The sequence below is a fragment of the Tamandua tetradactyla genome, chromosome 16 (genome assembly GCF_023851605.1).
Source record: "Tamandua tetradactyla isolate mTamTet1 chromosome 16, mTamTet1.pri, whole genome shotgun sequence".
NCBI classification, from domain to species: domain Eukaryota; kingdom Metazoa; phylum Chordata; class Mammalia; order Pilosa; family Myrmecophagidae; genus Tamandua; species Tamandua tetradactyla.
In genome coordinates, this window is record NC_135342.1 from 67,307,002 (window position 1) to 67,328,704 (window position 21,703).

Consider the following 21,703-nt stretch of genomic DNA (forward strand, 5'->3'; position numbering starts at 1 on the left):
GGAAAAAAATATCTAAAAAGATTTGTTGGGGGTGGGGACTCATAATGAAAAAAAGAGGTTGAGAGACACTACTTTAAATCCTGTGATTCCCATAGAACTTTTTGACATCCACGAATGATTCTTCTGTACCCAGACACGTTAGGCAACTCATTTGTCTAGCACAGTGCCTACTTTTGGCTTCATTTGCCCTGCCCATGGTCCTCAGAGACCCAAATTATCATGTGTTGTCCCTTTTAGTCTTTTCCTCTCCTGGTCACAGCTGGCTGAGTTAGAGTGGACATGAGCTAAGATCAGTTAAGACTCAGTCTGGCTAGTGAGTAACTGGCTCTAGGAAACTTGACTGCATTCCTCGGACTCTGGCGATGCTGCTTAGCATTTTTATGTCTACTTTCCCACTCCTTTTTTGAGATGGTTTGAGTGGGTACTAAAAGAAATATCAGGATGCTTGGGTTGTGACACATTCATGGCTTTAGGTAAAGTTTTTTGCTTTTCAAGTAGAGAAATCATCAGCTCTTTATCCTTAGCCCTTATTAATGTGGAGAAGGCCTTATCAGTAGCCATATTATGGACATTTTGAACTGGATTATTCATTGTTGTTGGAGCTGTCTTGTGCATTGTAGAATGTTTAGCACCTGGTCCCCACCCAGGAGCATCCTTTCCCCCAAGTTGTGACAATCAAAAGTATCTCCAGACAGATGTCCCCTGGAGGGCAAAATTGCCGCAGGTTGAGAACCACTAATGTAAAGAACCCAGAAGACCAGAAAGTATCAATCTCATCATCATATCAGTATGATCAGAAACTACCATAAAGGGTTCCTGATGTGCCGTCAAGCTTCCCCTTCATGAGGAAGTTACCAGAAATAGCTTAAGAGGGCCCTGGAGAGTCAAGACTAACATTGTTACCATGATATTCAGAGATAACATTTAGGGAGAAATTGGCATTTAAGGGATGTTTTTGATTACTGAATTATTGTATAGATGTTTTTCCTTTTGCTTTCTGGTATATTAGAGTAGACAGAGGGAAATAACTGAAATCTTTGAATTGTAATCCAGCTGCCTTGATCTCTGATAATAACTGTATAGCCTTTATCGTGTGCTTCTGTGATTATAAAAACCCTACAATTAACTTTTGCTTGTACCTATTTATCCAGTTTTCAATTTTAAAATCTTGTGATCACTAAAGACAGCCCCTAATGTTTATTAATGAAGAACTAACACACCCCAAGTCCAAAGTTATCTTGACAACCAAAGCAAGATTAACCAAAATGAGCTTCCCTGACATGTGCAGTAGCTTAGACTTTAACCTATAAATAACCTATAAGTCACATGTGGCTGGCACCTGCTCTTGCTCCTGGGCTCCATGCTTTCATCCTCTGTTCCTGTGGAGATTTCTCACTTTGTTTCTCCCAGGCTGGCTTTCATCTCTTGGCTTCCCTTGGCTTTCTCCAGGTTCTGGCTTGCTTAACATCTCATAGGAAGACATATGGCAATGTCTGCTGGGTTCCAGGCATCTCCAAACATCTGTGTCTCTGTTCCCCAAGTGTCAGCATATGTGCCAATTCTGCTATGAGCTTTCTTTCCAAAACGTTTCTTTTGATAAAGGATTCCAGTAAACTAATCAAGACCCACCTGAAATGGGTGGAGTCACATCTCCATCTAATCAAAAGGCCACACCCACAATTGGGCGTGCCACATCTCCATGGAGATAATCTAATCAAAAGTACCACCTTGTGCCTGTTTGAATTTGTGATACACACCAGAAAAGCCATGTCCTTTAAATCCTCATTCAATATTGCTGGCTGGGAGCTTTTTGATTATCATGGAGCTGTGACCCACCCAATTGTGGGTAGTAACTTTGATTAGATGATTTCCATAGAAATAAATCTCCACCCATATAAGCATCTTAGCTGCATGTTTTTTCTTTTTATTTCTTTTGCTGGAATGATTCAAATGTCCAAAAAAATGATCATGGTGATGAATATACAACTATGTGATGATATTGTGAGCCATTGATTGTATACCATGTATGGAATGTTTTTATGTCAAGAATATATGTTTGTATGTTAACTTTTGATGATAAAAATATTAAAATTAAAAAACTAAAAATAAAAAAAGTTTAATGAATGGTAGCCACTACTATCCTTTGATCTTCCTCTTCTTCCTACAGCCCTCACAACCACTGTTCTCTTTCTGAGCCCCTACGACCTCCTCTAACACATAAATCTATAAAGACATTTAATCCATACATTGTAATGTTTGGCTCAGCAAATAAAATGTGTGTCTCAATAAACAGAAAAAAAAAGGGGATTTAAGCCATTATGAGTTTTATCAGTGCTAAAATAATAGCGACCACTACTGAATGAACATTCTGTGCTCCAGATACTGTGCTAAGTATTTTACATGAATTATCTTATTTAATCCTCACCAAACTCCTATTAGCTAGGGATTATTATTCTCATTTTAGGGAAAACAGGCAAGCATACTGAGTCCTAAAAGTTATTTTATTTGGGGGGAATAAAGTAGCCATGACATATTAGGTAAAAGCATTTTTGGAACCAATTATTTCAACAATGGATTTTAAACAATAAGTTGTTTATGGTAATCTCATGTGTTTAGAGATTATTATATTATACTGTTATAAGAATAGTGTGTCATAAAGTAATAGAGAACAGTGGAGAGCAGAGTACAAACTGAAAAAGATTTCATGGTGCATGTGGCAGTAGGCCCTTCCAGTCTGATAAATGACAATGTGATGAGCAACTGCAGTTAAATCTTCACATTTAATAAAACAATTTTGAAGTATGCTTGTGAAATAAGATATGCATTCCAGCTATAGGAAAAGTGGTCATTGTTATGAATATTCATTTTATTACATTTACAGATAAAGTCCTTAATTATTCCTGTAACGGTGTACAAGGCTGTTTGCTCACACTTCATCGTTCTGAATAGCTCTGCTTTTTTAGTGCTATTGTCTGTTATAGTTTGCCTGGCCTTTTTCTCATTGTCAGTTGGTGCATCTTGCTGTTGTCAGTGAACATAGGTCTATTATCCTTCCCACCCCTTTAATTTACTGTTTTTAATCTGCAGGCAAGGAAAGCACACAATGAAGCTGGTTTAAAACTGTGTCTCAAGCATATAAATGCTTTTCTAAAGGGGTGCTCCTCATAAAATGTGTGTGAGGTCTTTGAAACATCACTTTTAAACCATTTAGAGACTTTTTTTCTTTGCCTATTTTCTCTTTTGACCTACTTCTAAATTGGGAATACCTGAATTTCCTTAAATGAATTCTTGAGGTTAGGATATAGAATATTTTTCCCTGCTTTAGGATAACAGACAATATGACTTCTAACTATAAGTGAAATTAATATGAAGTTTTCAATGTTACCACTTCACTGAATCAAATAACCAAGCTACCAGTTACCAGTTCAGGCTATAAATTGAGAAACATGCTTGATTACATATGCATGTATTGTTTTGTACAATAATTAGTTATAAAAAGAGGCAGAAATCTCTTTGTCTGTAGTCAGTTCTGATAGGATCCCCTTTTGGTCCTTTTATTAAGCTAAATACTTACATCTTGCAATATTTTGTACAAATATGTATTTTCGACATAATTGTTTTTTGAAAAGACCTAGCAGTATCTAACAATTATCACCTGTTACAGTGCAGTGCATCCTGGACCCAATGAGAATTGATATCTAACAAATAAGTACCTTACATTCCTTGGAACATTCAATAAACTTAAACTGTCAGTGTTTATTTTAGGTACTTCTTGGGTACGACCAGATATAGTTCCTGTATATAAAATGCTCAAAAAACAATTTAAAATGTTGTGTCCTTTGAACTTGGATTGTATTTGTTCTCAGCTCGAAGACACTGGCAGAGACATTATTAACACATTGTCCAAACCACTTGAAAAAAATAGGAAGTTCTGATGATTTATGTATGGATTATACACTTTATAAGTTACTTTAGCATATTCTTAATGATAGATTTCCTTTTCAATTAGGTTATTTCCTCCTATTGATACCGACTGCATATTAAAGGACTAATAAATTGTTCCATTATTAATGCTTGAAGAAGGAAAAGCTGCAGACTGATATAAGATAGGCTTACTTCTGAAAAATAGGCATTAGTTTTCAAAATTAATATATTCTCTGAACTCTTACTACTAAATTAATGGAGAATCTTTTTTTTTAAAAATTTAAGTCAAATGTTTTAATGGTACAATTGAAATAATCCAATAAGGGTTGAGATATATTTTTTGAGAATCCTTCTATAAAGTAGAAGATCACAACCTGTTTTAAAATATTTTATTTGATTAAAATATCTGGGTTTTAACATTATGAAACACTTAGCAATTGTTCTCCTTATATAGAAAATGGAACCACATAGTAATTATAGATGGAAGCAAAGTAAATTACACTTAAAGCTCCTTTGTTTAAAAAATGATCCCTTTTTAAACCTCCAAAAATTATGAAACTTGGGGAGCCTCTGTAGTATAGGGCTTGGGCAGTAGCCCACTTGGGTTTTGTAAAGACTTCTATTGCTGTCTTGCAATCAGGCATTTCGGGTTACATGTTTACTCTAGACCTGAGAGAGCTCATTCCCCAAATCTGAGTACGAGCGCTAAGAAATTTAGATTGAATTTATCCCACATCTATAATAGAACTCATCCTTAGACCTACACAGCTAAATAGGGTGAGGAAACAAAGAAGTGGCTTTCTATTGCTGGGGTTTGGGGATAGAATGATGTCACCAAATTGGAAAGGATGTCTAGTTAAACACTATCCTATACACTTGGTATCTCTTCTAAGTCCCCCAAATTCCCCATATCCCACAATGAATGTGCCACTCTTGTCACTGCATCCCAGTGGCTATCCACCTGAATATGCCAGTAGGAGACTGTTCAGTGCTCAGTGAAGTCTCATTCAATGCAGGGACAGGTTTTTAAAGAGGTCATTTAGCAAGATTTTATACTCATAATCTTATGCTATTTAAAAATGCCATCATATAATAACAATAATATATTATTTTTTTGTTTTGGGGGAGGTTCAAAATTGGGGTAAAATAGTAACACAAATAAAAATGAATTTAGACCAGAGCTATCCAGTATAACTTCTTGCAGCGATAGACATGATCTGTAGCTGTGCTGTCCAACATGCTACCAGCAGCCACAGGTACCTTTTGAGCACTTAAAATGGGGCTAGTGTGAATTAGAAACTGAATTTTTATTTAATCTTAATTGATTTAAGTCTAAAAAGCCACATGTGGCTAGTGACTGCTGTACTGGATGGTACAGGTAGGCTGTCCTTTAAGAGGATGACTACTAGCCATTTGGACCCCATCCGCTTCCTCACATCTAGGACAGTGAATATAGAAATTCAAAGATGTTTACATTTAAGTTCAAAGCTTGAAAAAACTGCTGAGATTTCCTTGTGGCTAATTTCTTCTCTCCCCTTGGAACAGAGTGATCCTTTTGGAGAAGGACAAGCAGACAGCCCTGCATTACTCCAGAATCACATCCATATGGTTCCTACAGGAAGTAATTAACTTTGAAATAATTCAAGTAGAGGCTGGAATTTCAGAGAGGAAATCAGACAGGCTCAAGTCTATCACTGTGTGTCTCCTCACTGGCCCTTTCTCTTTGGATCACCATCTGCTGCCCTGGCCTTATTTTCAGTGTTGGGGAAATTTTACCCTTTTGTACTTTCAGAAGATTTGTAGAGGCCAGAAGAAGATCCCATGTGCTTGAGGAGTTTCTAGAGTGACCTGGGTTTGATGGTTAGAATAAATTTACTCCTTTAAAGCCACATATAAATGAACAGACCCAGCTGGCAAAGGTAGAGCCATTCAAGCACCTTGGCTGGCTAGAGCAGGCTTAGAACTACGTGGCAGAGTTGAGGGGGAGAATTCTGATCAGGCATCGAGGGAGCTTTATGAAATGAGAGGTATGTTAAAAGTAGGAATAGAAACAAAAGGAAAGATGAAATGACAGCATCTCTCAGGTATGGACAAAATGAGATATTAAAAAAATTAAGACTCAGAGGTCCGTGGAGTTCCAGACCAGTGTCCAAAATAAGTGGCGTGCTTACTGAGCATGAAAAGTCACTGGTCTTGTAGCAAGAGGGCGGACAGTGTTGCTGCTTATTTCAGGGTGTACTGTTGCCAGATAGGCTGTGGAGGAATCCACAGGGTAGCATGATAAAGATATAGAATCCCAAGCCCACCCTGAGAGGGTCCAATTCCAGCAGACCTTAGGTAGGGTATGGCATTTACATTGGTAACAAGATTTGGGGACTGCTACGAAGACTGTGGAAAACACCTTTATTTTTTAGATCAAGAAGAGCTAAACAGCACCCATCAAACTGAGCTCCTCTGGTCAAAGGATCAGATTAAAGAGAACTTTTCTCTAGACTCCAGGGAGATGCATTTGCCAGTATTACAACTTATGTCTCTCACGAGTAAAAAGGGCTTAACTGCTGATTGCCTATTTTCTACTAAGTCTAAAGAGGGCAGTGTATTAATTGGTTTAGATTTAGTTCATCTGACACCACATATTGTCTTGGTAATATTTTATGTGTGTGGGTGATAACAGCAAAAGTGAACAAAAAAAGATCATGTTCTTATGAGATCTTAACCTAAGAATGCACATTTACTACTAGTAATTAGAAAGCACAGAAGGGGACTTTCCAACCAGAATCGTATTTTGGAATTTTAGTGTTAATGGATGGCAGAGGCACAGGCCAAAGTATTCTACATGGTAAGTAAACATTGAGGGTAATGGCTTCCAAATTGAAACCAGCCACTCCATGACTTAAGAGCTTGCTCTGTTTGCAGAGGTTTTGTTTCTTATTTGTGAAAACCAATCATTGTTTTCACAAATGGACACACAGGTAAGCATCCAACCCTGTTCCCACTCCCTTCTGTGAATCCACTGGGGGCTCCAAGGGCTCAGAGTTCACATCCCTGTGGAATCTGATGGCAAGTTCTTAGATGAAAAGTCCATTTCCCTGGTTTTTACTGTTTCTCCTCTTTCCTGTCAGGCAAGATGTGGACAGAGGTTTATGGATTTACTCCATTGATACTGCTTGGTGCTTAATAGGACCCCAGGCCATTGCTTTCCAAGGTGTGCTATGATAGAAGGGCCAAGAGGGGGAGAAAGACAAAACCACTGTTGCAATGTGCCAATCATAAGGTTTCTGAGTCTCTCTTTATACATGAGTATAGGCACAAAGATCTCTCTGCTTGATTGTATGTGGACACAGCTCATGCTCACCCGAAGAGAAACAGTTCAGGCTCAGAAGCATTCAGTTACCATGACTGGCAGGGGGCAGAGCCTCCTCAGTCCTCCCGGTAGTCTTGTTGGTTAGGATGCTGATAGAAGATCCAGTGACAGGTTTCTCTGCTCTTTCTCAGACTTGACTTGGTGGTAGCCCAGCAAATTCATGGTATCACCACAGATTTTCTGAATGTGAGTAACCTTTTCATAAGGCAAAGACTGGCGCCAGGCTTGGGAGACATTGAGGGCATTCCTAGCATTTGTGTGGAAAGCGTGCTTACCCATGCCCTTACCTTGGGTGATGTTATGTACCCAGGTCTGGAGCTGGGGCAAGAATTTCAAGCCTACAAAGTCATACATCTGGGAAATCTGGGTCAGGGGCTTTCGGACCAAGTCCTCATAGCGTACAAGCAGGTAGCGCTGCTTCAGGGCTTCAGGCAAGAACTGGACGGCTTCATAGATTTCCTGCTGGCTTTTGCAGATGGCCTGCATCGCGTGGTAAGCTTGGTCTTCCTTCGTGAGTTTGTTCCACAGTGGCCCCACCACAATGCGGCTGTCAATCATGAGTTCTTCCTGCGTGCGTTCTCTGGAACGGAACACAGCCCTGGGGTCACGGACCAGGTGTACAATGTGCAGGTTGAGGGAAGGGTCTGTCAGCAGTGGGTAAAGGGCCTTCAGGTTGAAGAAGCGCACTTCCTTGAGCACCACGTGGCTGTAGGAGCGGCAGGCCTCCTCCACTACCTCGAATGGCTGTCGATAGCACAGCACCTTGCAGTGAGCCTGGGAGATAATCCTATTTCGTGGGAAGATGCTGCAGGCAGGAGGAGAGCACAGGGCTCGGCTGGTCTCCCACTGGAAGATGCTGGACTGTTTCCGGGGACCAGGGAGCATATAGGCATCGAAGACGCTCATGTCGCACTGAAATACAGCCCGCACCAGGTCCCGCACTGCCATGTGCAGCTTCAAGGCAGAGCTTTGTGTGAAGCTCATCCAGACATGCCAGGCAGGCTCCATCAGGTAGAAAACATCTGGGTGCTGCCCAAAAAGCTGCCCCACAAATGAAGAGCCTGAGCGCCAGGAAGATAGAACCAGCACATGCATGGGCTTGGGCTCCTCTTTCCTAGACAGGGAACTGAGGTTTTGGCTGGACAAATGGAAGAAAAGAATGAAGATGGCCATCTGGGAAACCAGGAACAGTAGGAGCTTGATTTTTTTTGGCAGCATCACTGTGCAGAAGTGGAGGACCTTTAAGGATCAAGCAGAAGGAGCTGTGTTAGACTGCTGGTTTGGTGTCTACCTTCTATCTCTTTCTGGCCAAAGTCACCTTCTCCCTGACCCTCACCAAGGAACAGCTGAAATGTCTGAACCCTCCTGCAACCAATCAATTCCTGTCCTTTTTAGTTAGTGGGTCAATAAGTTATATTTATCTTAGGTTCTTTAACTCCCTCCCTCCTGATATATCTTGTGCATTGGATTACTGAGAACGCCTGAACCCAACCATAATTAATTGGTATGTAAGAGCAGCACCTTCCTGGCAACTTGCATGCTTCTATGCAACCCCTGTAGGCAAGGTTTGATTGCAGTCCAACCCAGGTCTTCATGTAATGTCTCAAGGAACTGCCTTGAGACTTGCTCCCCTGACCCCTTTCAAGAGGCCATTTCTTATGCCCCTCATTTTTCACAGAGTGCAGGACTCTCTACCAGGATTCCCTGGAAGGTATGCTGCAGGCTATAAAACTGCTTGATTTTAAAGTTGGCTCCTTGGTGGCAGAGCCATGTGCTTTGGCTCCTGTTATCTGTTTCCCTCTGGTTTGGTGTCACATCATGGGACTTAAGACATGGGGAACTGCTAGAGTTCTGACCTTGCTTCTGTGTAGGTAAGAAACCATCAGAATTCATTTAGGCTCTTTGTCTTTACTGGCTGACTGAGAATATGGCAAGCCAACCTAGCAGCTGCAGTAGTGATATTTGTAACCTGTTAGCCACTGCACTGCTGTTCAGGGAATGTCCTACTCAGAGTACAGTTGGGCAGGTTATATACTGTACAACCCAAGACTGCCATCTCATAAAGGATGTAGATATTTATTATAAAAAATTTCTTGTAGGTGACACTAAAACATCTTGGTCCAACAAAATAAATATACTAGGATGATTTTCTAGTCACTGAAGGTGTAACATCTAGAGAGAGGCGTTCATTTTATAATTCACATCACAGCTCATTTAGACTGGTGGCAACCCTGAATTACTCCCTTCCCAATCAGAGTTTGTTTTATGTGAAAATCCTGCTGTTCTCAGTACCATGTTAGAATATTGTAACGAGGGAAACCTTAACCCTCTTTCCTACCTGACTCTGGGATCATTTTTGGGTATCTTCCTTATACTGTGGCATAAATAACTCAAGCAATATAATAGCTATATCACATAGAGTAGAATATTAACATTACTAAGTAGTGCTCATTTGCCTGATGTTATATGCCCAAGAAATTCTCCCTCCCAGCTTAAATAAAGAAGAGAGAATGTATTTCCAGGCATTAACTGGACTTGGTCTTGTTCTAGTGTTTATTAGTTTCCAGCAAATTTTTAAAGTTTTATTTTTTAATAGGTCATATTCACATGGTTCAAAATTTTGTAAAAGTGTCATTATTATGGACATTAGATCAGCAGGCTCAGAATTCAAAATAAATTTTCCTAAGATTCCACATGCCAGCAAGGAAATCAGAGGAGTGCTTGCCAGCCTTCAGCCTCACCTGTCACATTCAGTTCTTTAACATATCAAATGATAGATGAGGGAAAATACTGTAACAAGCAGTTATGTGTGTAGAGGAGGCCTATGGTCATAAGTTAGAAAGTGATACTTTCTAAAGGGATCGCAGTATGTTTCCAGGGAAAAGAAAAGCCTAAGAATCTTAACTAGGTTGCTGAATCTGTAACCTCTTCTCTGTTAACTAACAGCTAGTATTTATCAGCTAGCTGGTGTTTGTCAACACCAGGCAGTGAAAAGTTTACTTCTAACACCTGTCCTCAAACTACCCATTTCCCAACTTGCCCCCAGATTGCAACTGGGTTTGTGTTGTTTTGTTTTGTTTTTAAATGTATCCTTTCCGTTGCTTTAAGCATATACAGGAAAATTTAAATGTATATGTACTCTTAATTTTCTCTCTTTATAGCACAAAATGTCACAAGTTACCCACTCTGTACTACACCTTGTTTTATCTTTGTTTTTGATTTTCCTTAACAATATGTCTTGGAGAGCTTTCCTTGGTAGAACAGAAAGTTTCCTCATTTCTTTTTACTACTACATAAAATTCTATTGTTTGAACTTGTCACAATTTAACTAGTTTCCTCATGATGGGCTTTTGTATTGTTTTCAGGTTTTTTTGTTCAATAATGACCTTTGTGTTCACACATCATTTCACCTGTGTGTAAACTAAATCTCCAGAAGCTGCTGGGTCAAAGAGTATTTGCATATATAACTATGATACCTATTGTTCAGATGACTTCCATCTTGGTCATAAACCATCATATACGTCCAGAGTTCCAGAGTTAATAGAGGAGGAACTGGGTAGCCACAAATGTGGCTCTCTGGAGTTTATAACTAGCTTCCTGAAGAGGTCGAGTATCCTTTGCCAGCTGATGGGCTTCCTTGGAAGTCCCCTGAATGTTCTAGGAAGTGTGCTATGAGCCAAGCCAAACCTTGTGGGGCAATGGCAAAGAAGTCCTCTCTTCCATTCATTACAAAATTGCCCTTCCTCCATATGTGCCAAAGGATCCAGTGGCTTAAAAGCACTTTGCTACATACCAGGGAGATGTTAATGAATGGTAATTTCTGCCTGTAGTCTTTGTCCACAGATTAGAACAAGACCAAGATATGCCTCTGGTTCTTTAAAACTTGTGCTTAGGAGGAAGCTAGAATTTAGCCCAATTGATAATGGCCTAACAATGCCCCCTCCCACAAAGATGGAAGAGGCAACTTTGGCAAGAGAACATCTCTTGAGGGCAATGTGAATAGAGAAAAAATTTGGAACAAGGATAGGAAACAAGTGAGCAAGAGAGAGAGAGGAGGAAATACAGCAGAGAACTTGACCTGTGTACAATCAGGAAACTGTGAGTTTTATGAACAAGGCCTGTAAAGTAGCTCAGGAAAAATCTAACATTCCCTAGGGATTAGGAAAATAGACCTTTCAAAGGTTCATGTTTCCCTCCCCTCATTCATTCCCCTTCCCACCTCTTCCCTCTCCCCAACTTTGCCGCCCTCCCCCATCCCCATCCCCATCCCCATGCCCATGCCCAAACTGTGTGGGGCTTGATGACTTTAAGCTTTCCTTGCCTGACAGTTCTCTGGGCCTCATGCCATTCCCTGAGCTGCTGCTGTACTTTTCCTTGTCCCCTGCTCATGCTTAGGGCTGAGTTTCGAAGGTTCTCAGGAATTCACATGGAACAGCACTGCCCTGCCCCCCACCTCCTTTGTCTCCTTTTTCTTTCCACAAGCACATTCCCTAGCCAGAAAGATGGTATGCATTCATGAAGAGTCTCTTCCCTTGTCACTGGGCACTAGAAACACCCTTGTCTGGTCAACACCGATGGGGTTAACCAGAACCGCCAAGGAAAACTTCAGGATGTGTCTTGGGCAAAGCTCATCTTTGCAAAGATGGGCGTCAGCCATTGAGGCAGATGCTCTGGAGATACCAGAGAAGCCAGGTGACAAGGCTCAGCAAGGTGTTTAAAGAGGCTCTGTGACGAACAGGAACACTTGGTGGGCGTTAGCTCTGATAACCTAAAAGTAAAGACTACGTCTTATCTTCATTTATTACATAACAAGCCTACCATTCATTAGTGCTCATTTAACACTTGCTGAGTAAATGAATAAAGCAATGAAAGTTGATGGTGGAAAGGGGCATAGACATTTCTGGAAAACAGATAAAAGAATGAAAACAAACTTCTTTTGGAAATGCACCTAGATTTCTCTTTAGTATCAGCTATTAAAATTTCACTGATTCTGTTGAGTACTGAACACACAGTCAGATGGTTCACTTGCAAGGAGCAAGGATTAATAAAGTCAGAGGCGTAGGTTTGATGCCATATAACATAGTTTTATGTTCACTCCAAAATATATTTTCTACCCTGAGCAGTAATTAAAATTAGAAAAATCCATGGACATTATTTTAAAAATAAATTTGTTAAGAAGAGAGTTTTAAAAGCCTCATTGCAGGCCTATAGATTACTTTCCTTGCTTGATCCAGTGCAGTAATAGGTGGGAGAGGCAATCAATTTAAAAAGAAAAGGTAAAAAGGAGAGTTGGTACAGCTTACCATTACTACCACCACCACCCCCAAATAATTTTAAAACAGGTTATACCAATAATGGGTGAGTGCTATCAACCTAGTATACAAAAAGAATAGTCTATCTTTAAGGAGTCACTAGAATTTGAGGATCTTGAAAAGCATCATGAAAGGGGTGGTGGGTGATAAGGGAGAAAACTATGTTAGGCAGAGGGACTGTGAAGACACCAGGATGACTAACGTCATCCAGGAGCCTGATTACAAAGGGCTGAATTATAGGTAATCCCAAAAGTGGTAGCTGCATAATCTTCTAGAGATAATGTGAGGTTGGGGAATTCTGAGAGAACATGCAAACATCAATTTCAGAATCCTGAATGCCTCCACTCAGTGCATTCCTAACTTAGATTCCCCAGTGAGATTATGCCCCCAGAACCAGACATTAGAGATGGCAGAAAAAATCTTGCACAAATGGAGAGAAAATAGAGCTGGGTTGAGGTAACCAGTATTCCCACAATTAGCCTGTAAATCCAGGAAACTGGGAGAGAGAAGCACCAGTGCAAAGGGTAGCTATATAACAAACTACACGGAAGGTGCCTGCAGGACTGCACTTGGGTTCTTGTCATTACTGCATCCCTAGAGCCAAAAATCACTACCTGGTACACAGTAGGTGCTCAAGAAACACCTCTCCAATGAATGACCAAATGAACAAACATTTGTAGGGCTTTTTTTTTTTTTTTTCCGTTAGAGGTGCTCTCACTGATCCAGGTAAGGAAGAGTGGTTACAATGCTATTTTCACTTTACATATATAAAATTATTCCAATTCTCATTTAAAGTTCCAAGGTCATACAAGACAGAATTCTTTACCACTGCTACTGTGCTGACCCTGTAACCTAAACATCTGAATGGCATTTGACAGTTTTCAAAGCCCTTTTAGCCACAGTCATGACCCACTTCGATATACAGGACAGTGATGATCCACACCCCATTTTTCAGAATAAGTAAACAGAATTTCAATGATTGGCTCAATCATTAGTTGGCAGTGGTCCTCCCTGGAACAGAATCCAGGTCTCAGGGACCCAGGTGAGTTTTCCATTATCATACTTCACCTGAACTGGAGAAAATCTGCAGCTTCCCAAACCTCCTGTCTCCTACTCCCCACCACCAGAACACAGGAGAAGCTGTAGGAAATACAGAAACTTGAGCTCTGAAGCCAGGATCTGCACTAATCAAATGCATCAGGGGACCTTTTTCAAAATAAACATCAGACCAGCCCCACCAGCCATTCAGGCTCTTTCAGACCTTTCTGGGGATAGAGCCAGGTGGGAGTCCAGAGAATTGCTGGTACTCCGGTTTATGCTTTGTCGGTAAGATTCCCCAGGTGATTCTGATTCAGTCCCCCTCTACTAAGTACTAACATCTCCCCACCCCCATTGAAATCCCCAGTTTAACTGCCGGAGGTTACCTGATATTCCCGCTCCAGCAGCCCTGGGATAATGGCCCCGTATTGGAGGTGTGTGCACAGAGAAAATCTTCTCTTACCTCGTTAAGGGCTTAGGCGTTTCCAGTGCTTTAGAGAGGTTCACGGCTAACCAGGCTGAGCCGCTTTTCTCCTCTGACTCACCGGCTCCCCTCTTGGCTTCCTCCTCCTACTCACATTTTGTATATAGTCCCTACTCAAAGCAAATTCCACTGCCCTCTCCCTTCTGCCAAACAAACCTTCAAAGAAAGCACTTGCTTTCGTGACATTAGCAGCTTTAGGGAGACACAACTGGGAGATGATTCCGGAATGCAGACCCCGTGAGGACAGCAGTAAGGGTACATCCTTAGGGCGGGGTGGGAAAAAAAGCTACAAGGAAAGAGGCCCTTGGAAGATGAGCTTGATAGGGAAATACCGTAATAACTACAGCCAGAACGTCCACAAAATCTTTAAACCTAAGTTTATACCTTATGTAAAAAAGAAGGGGAGAAAACACGAAAGCTATTTCTAGGTTGCACTTGCCTGCTCAGTCCACGTGGGACTTAGGGAGATAGTATTTCACGGCTTCTGTGTCACTTTCTTCTTCACCCTTCAACTGTTTTCTGGGGGCACATAGATGTAGGGGTGTTTGGTTGGAGAAAAGGATAAAAAATCTGGTTTTTACCCCCTTAAGCAAAAAGAGAAAAACAAGTTATCATCAAAGGTTATGGCTTCTTACTTGCCTGTGTCCCCTTCAGCAAATCACATTACCTCTCAGAGCTACACTAACACCTGCTACTTTACAGAGTTGTATGATATAAAACAATAGATGAAAAACTTATCACCTGCATACAAGTCAATATAAATTGTGGTGAGAGTGTAAAAGCCACTGTCTTTGGAGTCAGAAATCTGGGCAACTCATTCCCCCTCTCTGAGCCCTAGGATATCAGTGTAAAAAAAGGATAATGATACTCGCTTTAGAGAACCGCTGTGAGTGTTAGGGTTAATGCAAATAATGTCATACAATGGCAACAATAAAAGCTAATAAGGGGTAGTTATTATTGAATAATAATAATACCTTCTTTCTTCTTCCTCAGCTGCTTGCCGATTTTCCAGGTCTTGAAAGAGAGAGTGGGCGGGGAGTTTTACAAACTCTGAGATAATCTAGGAAGTAGCTGTGCTGGTTTCCATCAACCCAGACCTTTGAGGGCTTATCATTGGCACAAATGACAAGAACCTGGGGTGGTAGCCCATATTGATTTCAGTTTTATGGCTTGCTCTCCCTTTCCATTTCTGGGACTGGAGAATACCCTTCCACTGAGGGATTCAGGGCAGAGGTATAATTATATCGAAGAGCCTAGAACTGGGCAGCTGATAGTTCTTTTATTCTTAGTATAAAGGTCATATTTATTAATTATAGAAAATATTAATAATACAAAATGTATAAAGAATAAAATATAAATCCCTTTATATTTCACTGCCCAGAGAAAACCGCTGACAACGTTTTTTCTTTGCATGTGGAAATCTGCATAATTGAGATTATACTGAAAATGTAGTTTTCAGTGTGATCTTTCCTTTAGTTTTTATTTTATTGAAAACATTTTAAATTATGAAATGCAATTAGGACATAAAGGTATAATTTAATAAATATTATAAAGGGACTACCACTTAGATTAAAAATAAAAATTAAAAAAACCACTATCAGACACCCTTCCAAACCTGTTTCCTGTGTCTCTTCCCTCGCATATGCTGCATCTTCATTTCTAAATTTCATGGTAAACAGTGCCTTGCTTTTCCTTATAATTTATCCCTTTAAATCATACCATATGTGTTCTTTTGATCTTGGCTTCTTTCACTTAACATTACACTTATAAGATTCAACATGTTGTTCATTGCACGTAGTAGTTTATTTATTTTTATGGCTGTGTAATATTACATGTGTGAATATACCACAATTTGTCCATTATTTTGCAAATGGACATTGAATTATTTACATTTTGGGGTTATTACTGAACATTGTTGGTGTATCCTGGTACACGTCTATATAGTATCTGTAGGGGACAATAGTGAACTGATTTTTTTTCACTTTGAAGTATAGTATGAGCATTGTCCCATGTCAACAGATATTTTTGGAAGACATTATTTTGTAAGGATTCATAATATTCCAAATTTCCAGTGCTTTATTAGATATTTAGATTGTTTCATTTTTCTCTATTATATATACCACTCAAAGACTAAGGTGATGGTCTTATGATTAGATCAAATAGTCTTTACCAAGTACCTAGCACAGTCCCTAGCACAGAGTAGCTACCCCACCTCTTCCCTTCCCTTCCCTTCACCTCTTTAGTTTGTGATTCACAAACCAGTTAGGAAAGTCCAAAGCAGTTCAAAGTCCAAACTGAAATTCCAAAACCAGTTTTGGAAGGTCTGGGTTGGAAGCAGCTCTCGAGAAATAGGTACTCCCACTTATTGAAAATCCACAGTGTCCAAAACGGAGGTCATTCCCAGCAAGGGAAGACTATGACAGAAGATAATTATAGCTTCTGCTTATTTAGAGCTTGCTACCAACTAGATACAGTCCTTTTCACTTCTTTGAGTTAGGCTTTTCCATGGACTTAGGAGGTAAATCCCATATTTTCCAAATGATGGAATAGAAGCTTGAAGAAGCTGAACAACTTATCCATGTTTACATGGCTTAACCTGGCAAACAAATCAAAAGCCTAGGCTTACCTTGCAGGCAACAGCATCGCCTCCATTATCATGGGCCATAAGGTCTATTCCCTCTCCTTGTACTAATGAAAGTAGTCAAAATATAGAATAGAACTCTTTCAATGTTATATGAACAGAAATTTAATATTCATAAAAAGCAAATAAGTGACAAATTTCTCTGTACCATCCATGTAATTCCCAAACTCTGTAGCCTACTGCAGGGGATACTGTTAACCAGAGAAGAAAAAAAAAGAGACTGCATCTTTCCCAGTTGCCCAGTGAACACCAATAGCTTTAATCCAGCCCTTTCCAATATTCTCCGTTTTGTCAAAGCCTTCCCAAATGTGATATGTTTCCTCAAACATACCATAACCCCTAAGTAATTCATGTATGTAATCCATATCATCTGCCATCTTTTCCTTGATAAGATTTCATGTTGGTAGAATGCCAGGCAGCACAAGAAAACCATCCTCTGGTCACTGACATCTGGTGGTAGTTGCATTTTCAGATACTAGGATTCTGAGGGTCTACAGTATTCCGTGAGCACCAGAAAGACATTTGAATGCCAGAGTCTGATATCCAGGCTTTCTCATGGAAATCCCATTTCTCTAAGGCAGAGAAAACACCATTTCTCTGAGGTAGCACTGTCCAACAGCACTTTCTGTGATGCCAAAGATATTCTGTATCTGTCCTAATACTGTAACCACCATCTACTTGTGACCACAGAGCACTTGAAATGTGTTTAGGTTACCATAATAGATAGTGCAGTTAAGGAAAACAATTTAATTCCTTTCTTTTTAAGTCTCAGAAACTCTCATGCAGGATATGGACCTTCCCTCTGGAAAAAATGTACTTTTGCTCATCATACAAACACAAAGTTGCGTCCAGTGTCAAAGGGTACCAAGTTAAGAACCCCTACCAAAGACTGTGTACTTCCAGTGCTCTTCAAAGCTTAATTGGAATACAGTTGTCTCCTAGGGACCGCAGTTCAGTAAAGCTGCCAGCTCCACTCCTGGCTTTTGAGTCTTTCCCAGGTTTCCAGTTTGGAAACCCATCTGAATGGTACAGACTCTAGGTCAGCCACTGAAAGAGTTTGATTTTCTCAGGGGCTAAAACCAGCAGGATCTTCTTGGTGTTTTTTCCACCCACTTCTGTCACCTTTACCTAGACCAGCTCCTTGTGCTAGGGAGCTTCTTCCCTGCTATACATTGCTACATGTCTTTCCTGTCCACAGTGACAACTAAAAGGATAGCCAGGCTTTCCTCAAGTTCCCTTTCACGTGGGATTTCTCATTTTACTCAGTATGAATCAGCTTGTAGTGCGGATGTCAAGGCCTGAACCTGGTGGGTGACATTTCAAACTCTCCATCAGTCACTAGCCTGTGAAAGCCTGGCTTCTGGCCTGATTAGGGCACTGACTAATTGGCTGAGTTGCGGGAATGGATTCTAGAGGACTAGGACTTTCAGGTTTGGCTAAGCTTTCGCAGGCTATAGAGGTTGGACCTCAGCAATACGGGAGGCCAGCACCTTCTGATGCAGGGTCTGCAAGCCAGAAAGAGAATCTTGGTTGCTGTAAAACCTCTTATCAAATGGACATTCACACTCAGTCAGAAGCTGCTTTCTTGAGATGGGCCCTGAGGTGGGGAGAAAGGGGTGTGAAGGATCCCTTGGCAATATGATGACCCTTACCTCTGTGTTAAAACTGTTTGCTTCAACAGTGGGAGAACAAGTTGGATTAAGAAAAAGGTGAACACAGCTTTAAGTTTCTCCTTGGTTCTTGTTTTCTTGAGGGTAGAGGGGGTAGACAAATGGGAATAAGGAGCCAGAGTTCCTGGAAAAGGTCAGGTGTCCTTGAATGTATTTAGTGGTTCAAGGGTGTTCTAGTTCTTAGATTGGAAATATCCAATCTAAGGCAAGGTTATGGAAATATCCAATCTAAGGCAAGGTTATGGAAATATCCAATCTAAGGCAAGGTTATGGAAATATCCAATCTAAGGCATCAGGGAAAGATACCTTGATTCAAGTAGGCTGATGATGTTCAGGGTTTCTCTTTCAACTGCAAAGGCACATGGTGAACAAGGCAACATCTGCTAGCTTTCTCTCCAGGCTTCTTCTTTCATGAAGCTCACCCAGGGGCATTTTCCTTTTTCATCTCCAAAGGTCTCTGGCTGTGTGGGCTCTGGTAGTTCTCTTGGCACTCTTGTGGCTCTCTCTTGTCATTCTGAAGCTTTGTCCAAAATGCTCCCTCTTTTAAAGGATTCCAGTAAACTAATCAAAATCCACCTGGAATGGATGGAGTCACATCTCACTTTAATAAAAGGTTAATACCACAATTGGTGGAGTCACATCTCTCCAGAGATAATCTAATCAAGCTTCTGCCATACAGTACTGAATAGGGTTTAAAAGAAACGGCTGTCTCCACAAGATTAGATTAGGATTAATGCATGGCTTTTCTAGGGCACATAAATCCTTTCAAACCAGCACAAGAGCCTTGACAGTGCTAGTCAATGGATGCTTTATATGGAATTGGGCCAGGGCATGATCTGAGATTTCTTTCAAAAATTGCCAGACTGTTGCAGGTGATGGCTCAGTTAAGGAGTTCCTGGATTTGAATTTCAGGAAAATATCAGGGTACCTTCTGGGGGGCTGTAACCCCACGTATCAAATTGATCACCAAAGTCCATCTATTCTATTCCCAAATAGCTGTCAAATTTGCTCCCCTTCTCTTTATGTTCACATCCACTGCCTTTGTGTAGGCTCTCAATTTTTCCTGCTTGAATTTCTGCTGACAGCCCCCTCTGCCTTCAATCCTACTCCCTCCAGTCCTTGAACCACTTTGCTGCTAGCATGAGTCCAACTCCTATCACTCCTCTGAGAAAACCCTTCAATGAATTATAAATAAGGTGAAAACTCCTTGGCATGCCCTTAATTATCTTGTGAGAGCTGCTGTCTCTACTCTCCATGATAAATTCCCCAAAATATTTGTAGAGTGTCTATTGCATACCAGGCTTTGCTCTAGGTGCTAAAGGCAGCAGTGAATAAAACCGGCAAAATTCCCTGCCCTGGTGGAGCTTGCATTGTATTTGGGTGGTGGGACAAACACATAGTTAAAATGTTAAACATAAGTGCTCAGGAGAAGGAGGAATCAAAATTGAGGTTCGGGGGTTATTGCAGTTTTAGATAGAAATGTCAGGAAAAGTAACATTTGAGCAAGGACCTGAGGGAGGTAAGGGAAAAACGCCAAGGAAATATATGAGGAAAAGCTTTTCTACGCAAAGCGAACAGCAAGTTCACAGACTCTAAGCCAGGAATCACAAGGAAAGCAATGTGACTGGTGCAGAGTGAGTTGAGGTGGTGGTGTGAAAATAGTAGACGAGGAAGTTGAGAGATATGTTATCACATAGACAGGGTGGGACACTCTGTAGGGCTGGGTTAGTCCCTTGTTAGCAAAAGTTTGGCTCCTGGTTGGAGGGAGATGGGAAACTACTGGAGGATATGAGTCTAGGAATGAATTGTGTTATAAAAAGGATCATTCTGGATACTGTGAGGAGAATAAACTATAAGAGGGTTGTCTTGGTTTTCTAGGGTACTATGGTAAATACTACAGAATGGAATTTATTGGCTCATAATTAAGAATTTGGAAGTCCAAAAATCAAGGTGTCAGCAAGGTGATGCTTTCTTTCCAAATTTTGTGGCATTTTGGTGCTGGCTTGCTGCAATCCTTGGGGTTCCTTGCTCCTGTTGTGTGGCTAGCTCTCTCTCCTTGTGTCTGCTGTTCGGTTTCTGCTGACTTCCAGCTTCTTCCTGTGTGGTCTTCTCTGACTCAGTGCCCAAATTTCTTCTGCTTGTAAAGGACTCCAGTAATATGATTTTAAGGCCCACCATGATTCAGTTGGGCCACACCTTAACCAAAAATAACAATGTAAAAAGATCCTGTTTACACAGGAGTTCACACCCATCAGAGTGCAGATTAAGATTAGGAACATATCTTTTAGGAACGTATGTTAGGATGCATAATTCAGCCTAGCATGAGGATCAAGGGCAGAAACTGGAAGATCAACTAGGCTAGCTGAGAGACAAAGGTGGCTTAGATCAGTGACGTAACGGTGGAGGTTCTGGATTCTAAATATATTTTAAAGGTAGAGTCAAATAATTTGCTGGTGTATCTGATGTGGGGATGAGAGAAAGAGAGGAGCAAGGCTGACTCAAGAATATGGCTGTCATTTTCTGGAATGGAAGGCTTTGGAGTTGAAGTCAGGAGTTTGGTTTTGGATATGTTACATTCAAGATGCCTATTGGACATTCAAGTAGGAACGTTGAGCAGGCAGTTGAATATATAAATCTAGAGTTCAATGGAGAGGTCCAGGTTAGAGATATACATTGGAGAGTCATCAACATAGAGAAAGGAACACACACAGCTTATCCTCATTAATAGGAGAAAAGACAGAATAAATTTTGCACAGATGCAGTTATGTGGGTTGATGGTGTGCTGGGAGTTTGCAGAAAATGTCTCCTTATTGCCTTTATTTCTCAGTGAGCTAGAAGATGAGGTTATCAGCAGAGTTTTAGAATGGGGATAAAGTTATGAGAAGTTTGAAGAAAGAGGAGAAGGTATGAAATGGTCATCTATGAGAATGGGTTAGTGACTGGGTTAGAGTAACTGAAGTACTGTTGATGTATTACTCTGAAGGCCTCTTTGACATGAATTGTCATATGCTTAAAATGAGAGTAGTGAGCATTTCCAGCCATTGAGAGCTGCTGCCTTTGTGCAGACATAGGTGGAGAGTTAGATATAAAGAAGCCTGGTGTTAGTAAGAAGGTATGAAGTCCTGAAGCATGTGACAACATGGATAAACCTTGAGGACATTAAGTGAAATAAGCCAGACACAAAAGGACAAATATTTTATGATCTCACTGATATGAACTAATTATAATATGTAAACTCATAGACATAAAATATAGAATATAGGTTTCCAG

At 40.6% G+C, this 21,703-nt stretch overlaps 1 protein-coding gene and 1 long non-coding RNA gene across 4 annotated transcripts in view; one reads left to right on the forward strand and one right to left on the reverse strand.

Moving 5' to 3' along the window:
• The window catches only part of LOC143659711 (uncharacterized), a 76,436-nt gene that overhangs the window by 45,068 nt on the left and 9,665 nt on the right, over positions 1–21,703 (forward strand). The gene's annotated exons all lie outside the window — the stretch shown is intronic.
• CHST4 (carbohydrate sulfotransferase 4) lies at positions 4,231–15,135 on the reverse strand. 3 transcript variants are annotated; one of them, XM_077132947.1, is made up of 2 exons: positions 15,097–15,135; positions 4,231–8,527 (listed from the first exon to the last, which is right to left on the reverse strand). In XM_077132947.1, the coding sequence occupies exon 2, from the start codon at positions 8,504–8,506 to the stop codon at positions 7,370–7,372; it is 1,137 nt and encodes a 378-aa protein (XP_076989062.1). In that variant the 5' UTR covers positions 8,507–8,527; positions 15,097–15,135; the 3' UTR covers positions 4,231–7,369. The 3 variants fall into 3 exon arrangements, with proteins under 3 accessions (XP_076989062.1, XP_076989061.1, XP_076989059.1); XM_077132946.1 differs by lacking the exon at positions 15,097–15,135 and adding an exon at positions 14,102–14,456; XM_077132944.1 differs by lacking the exon at positions 15,097–15,135 and adding an exon at positions 14,025–14,127.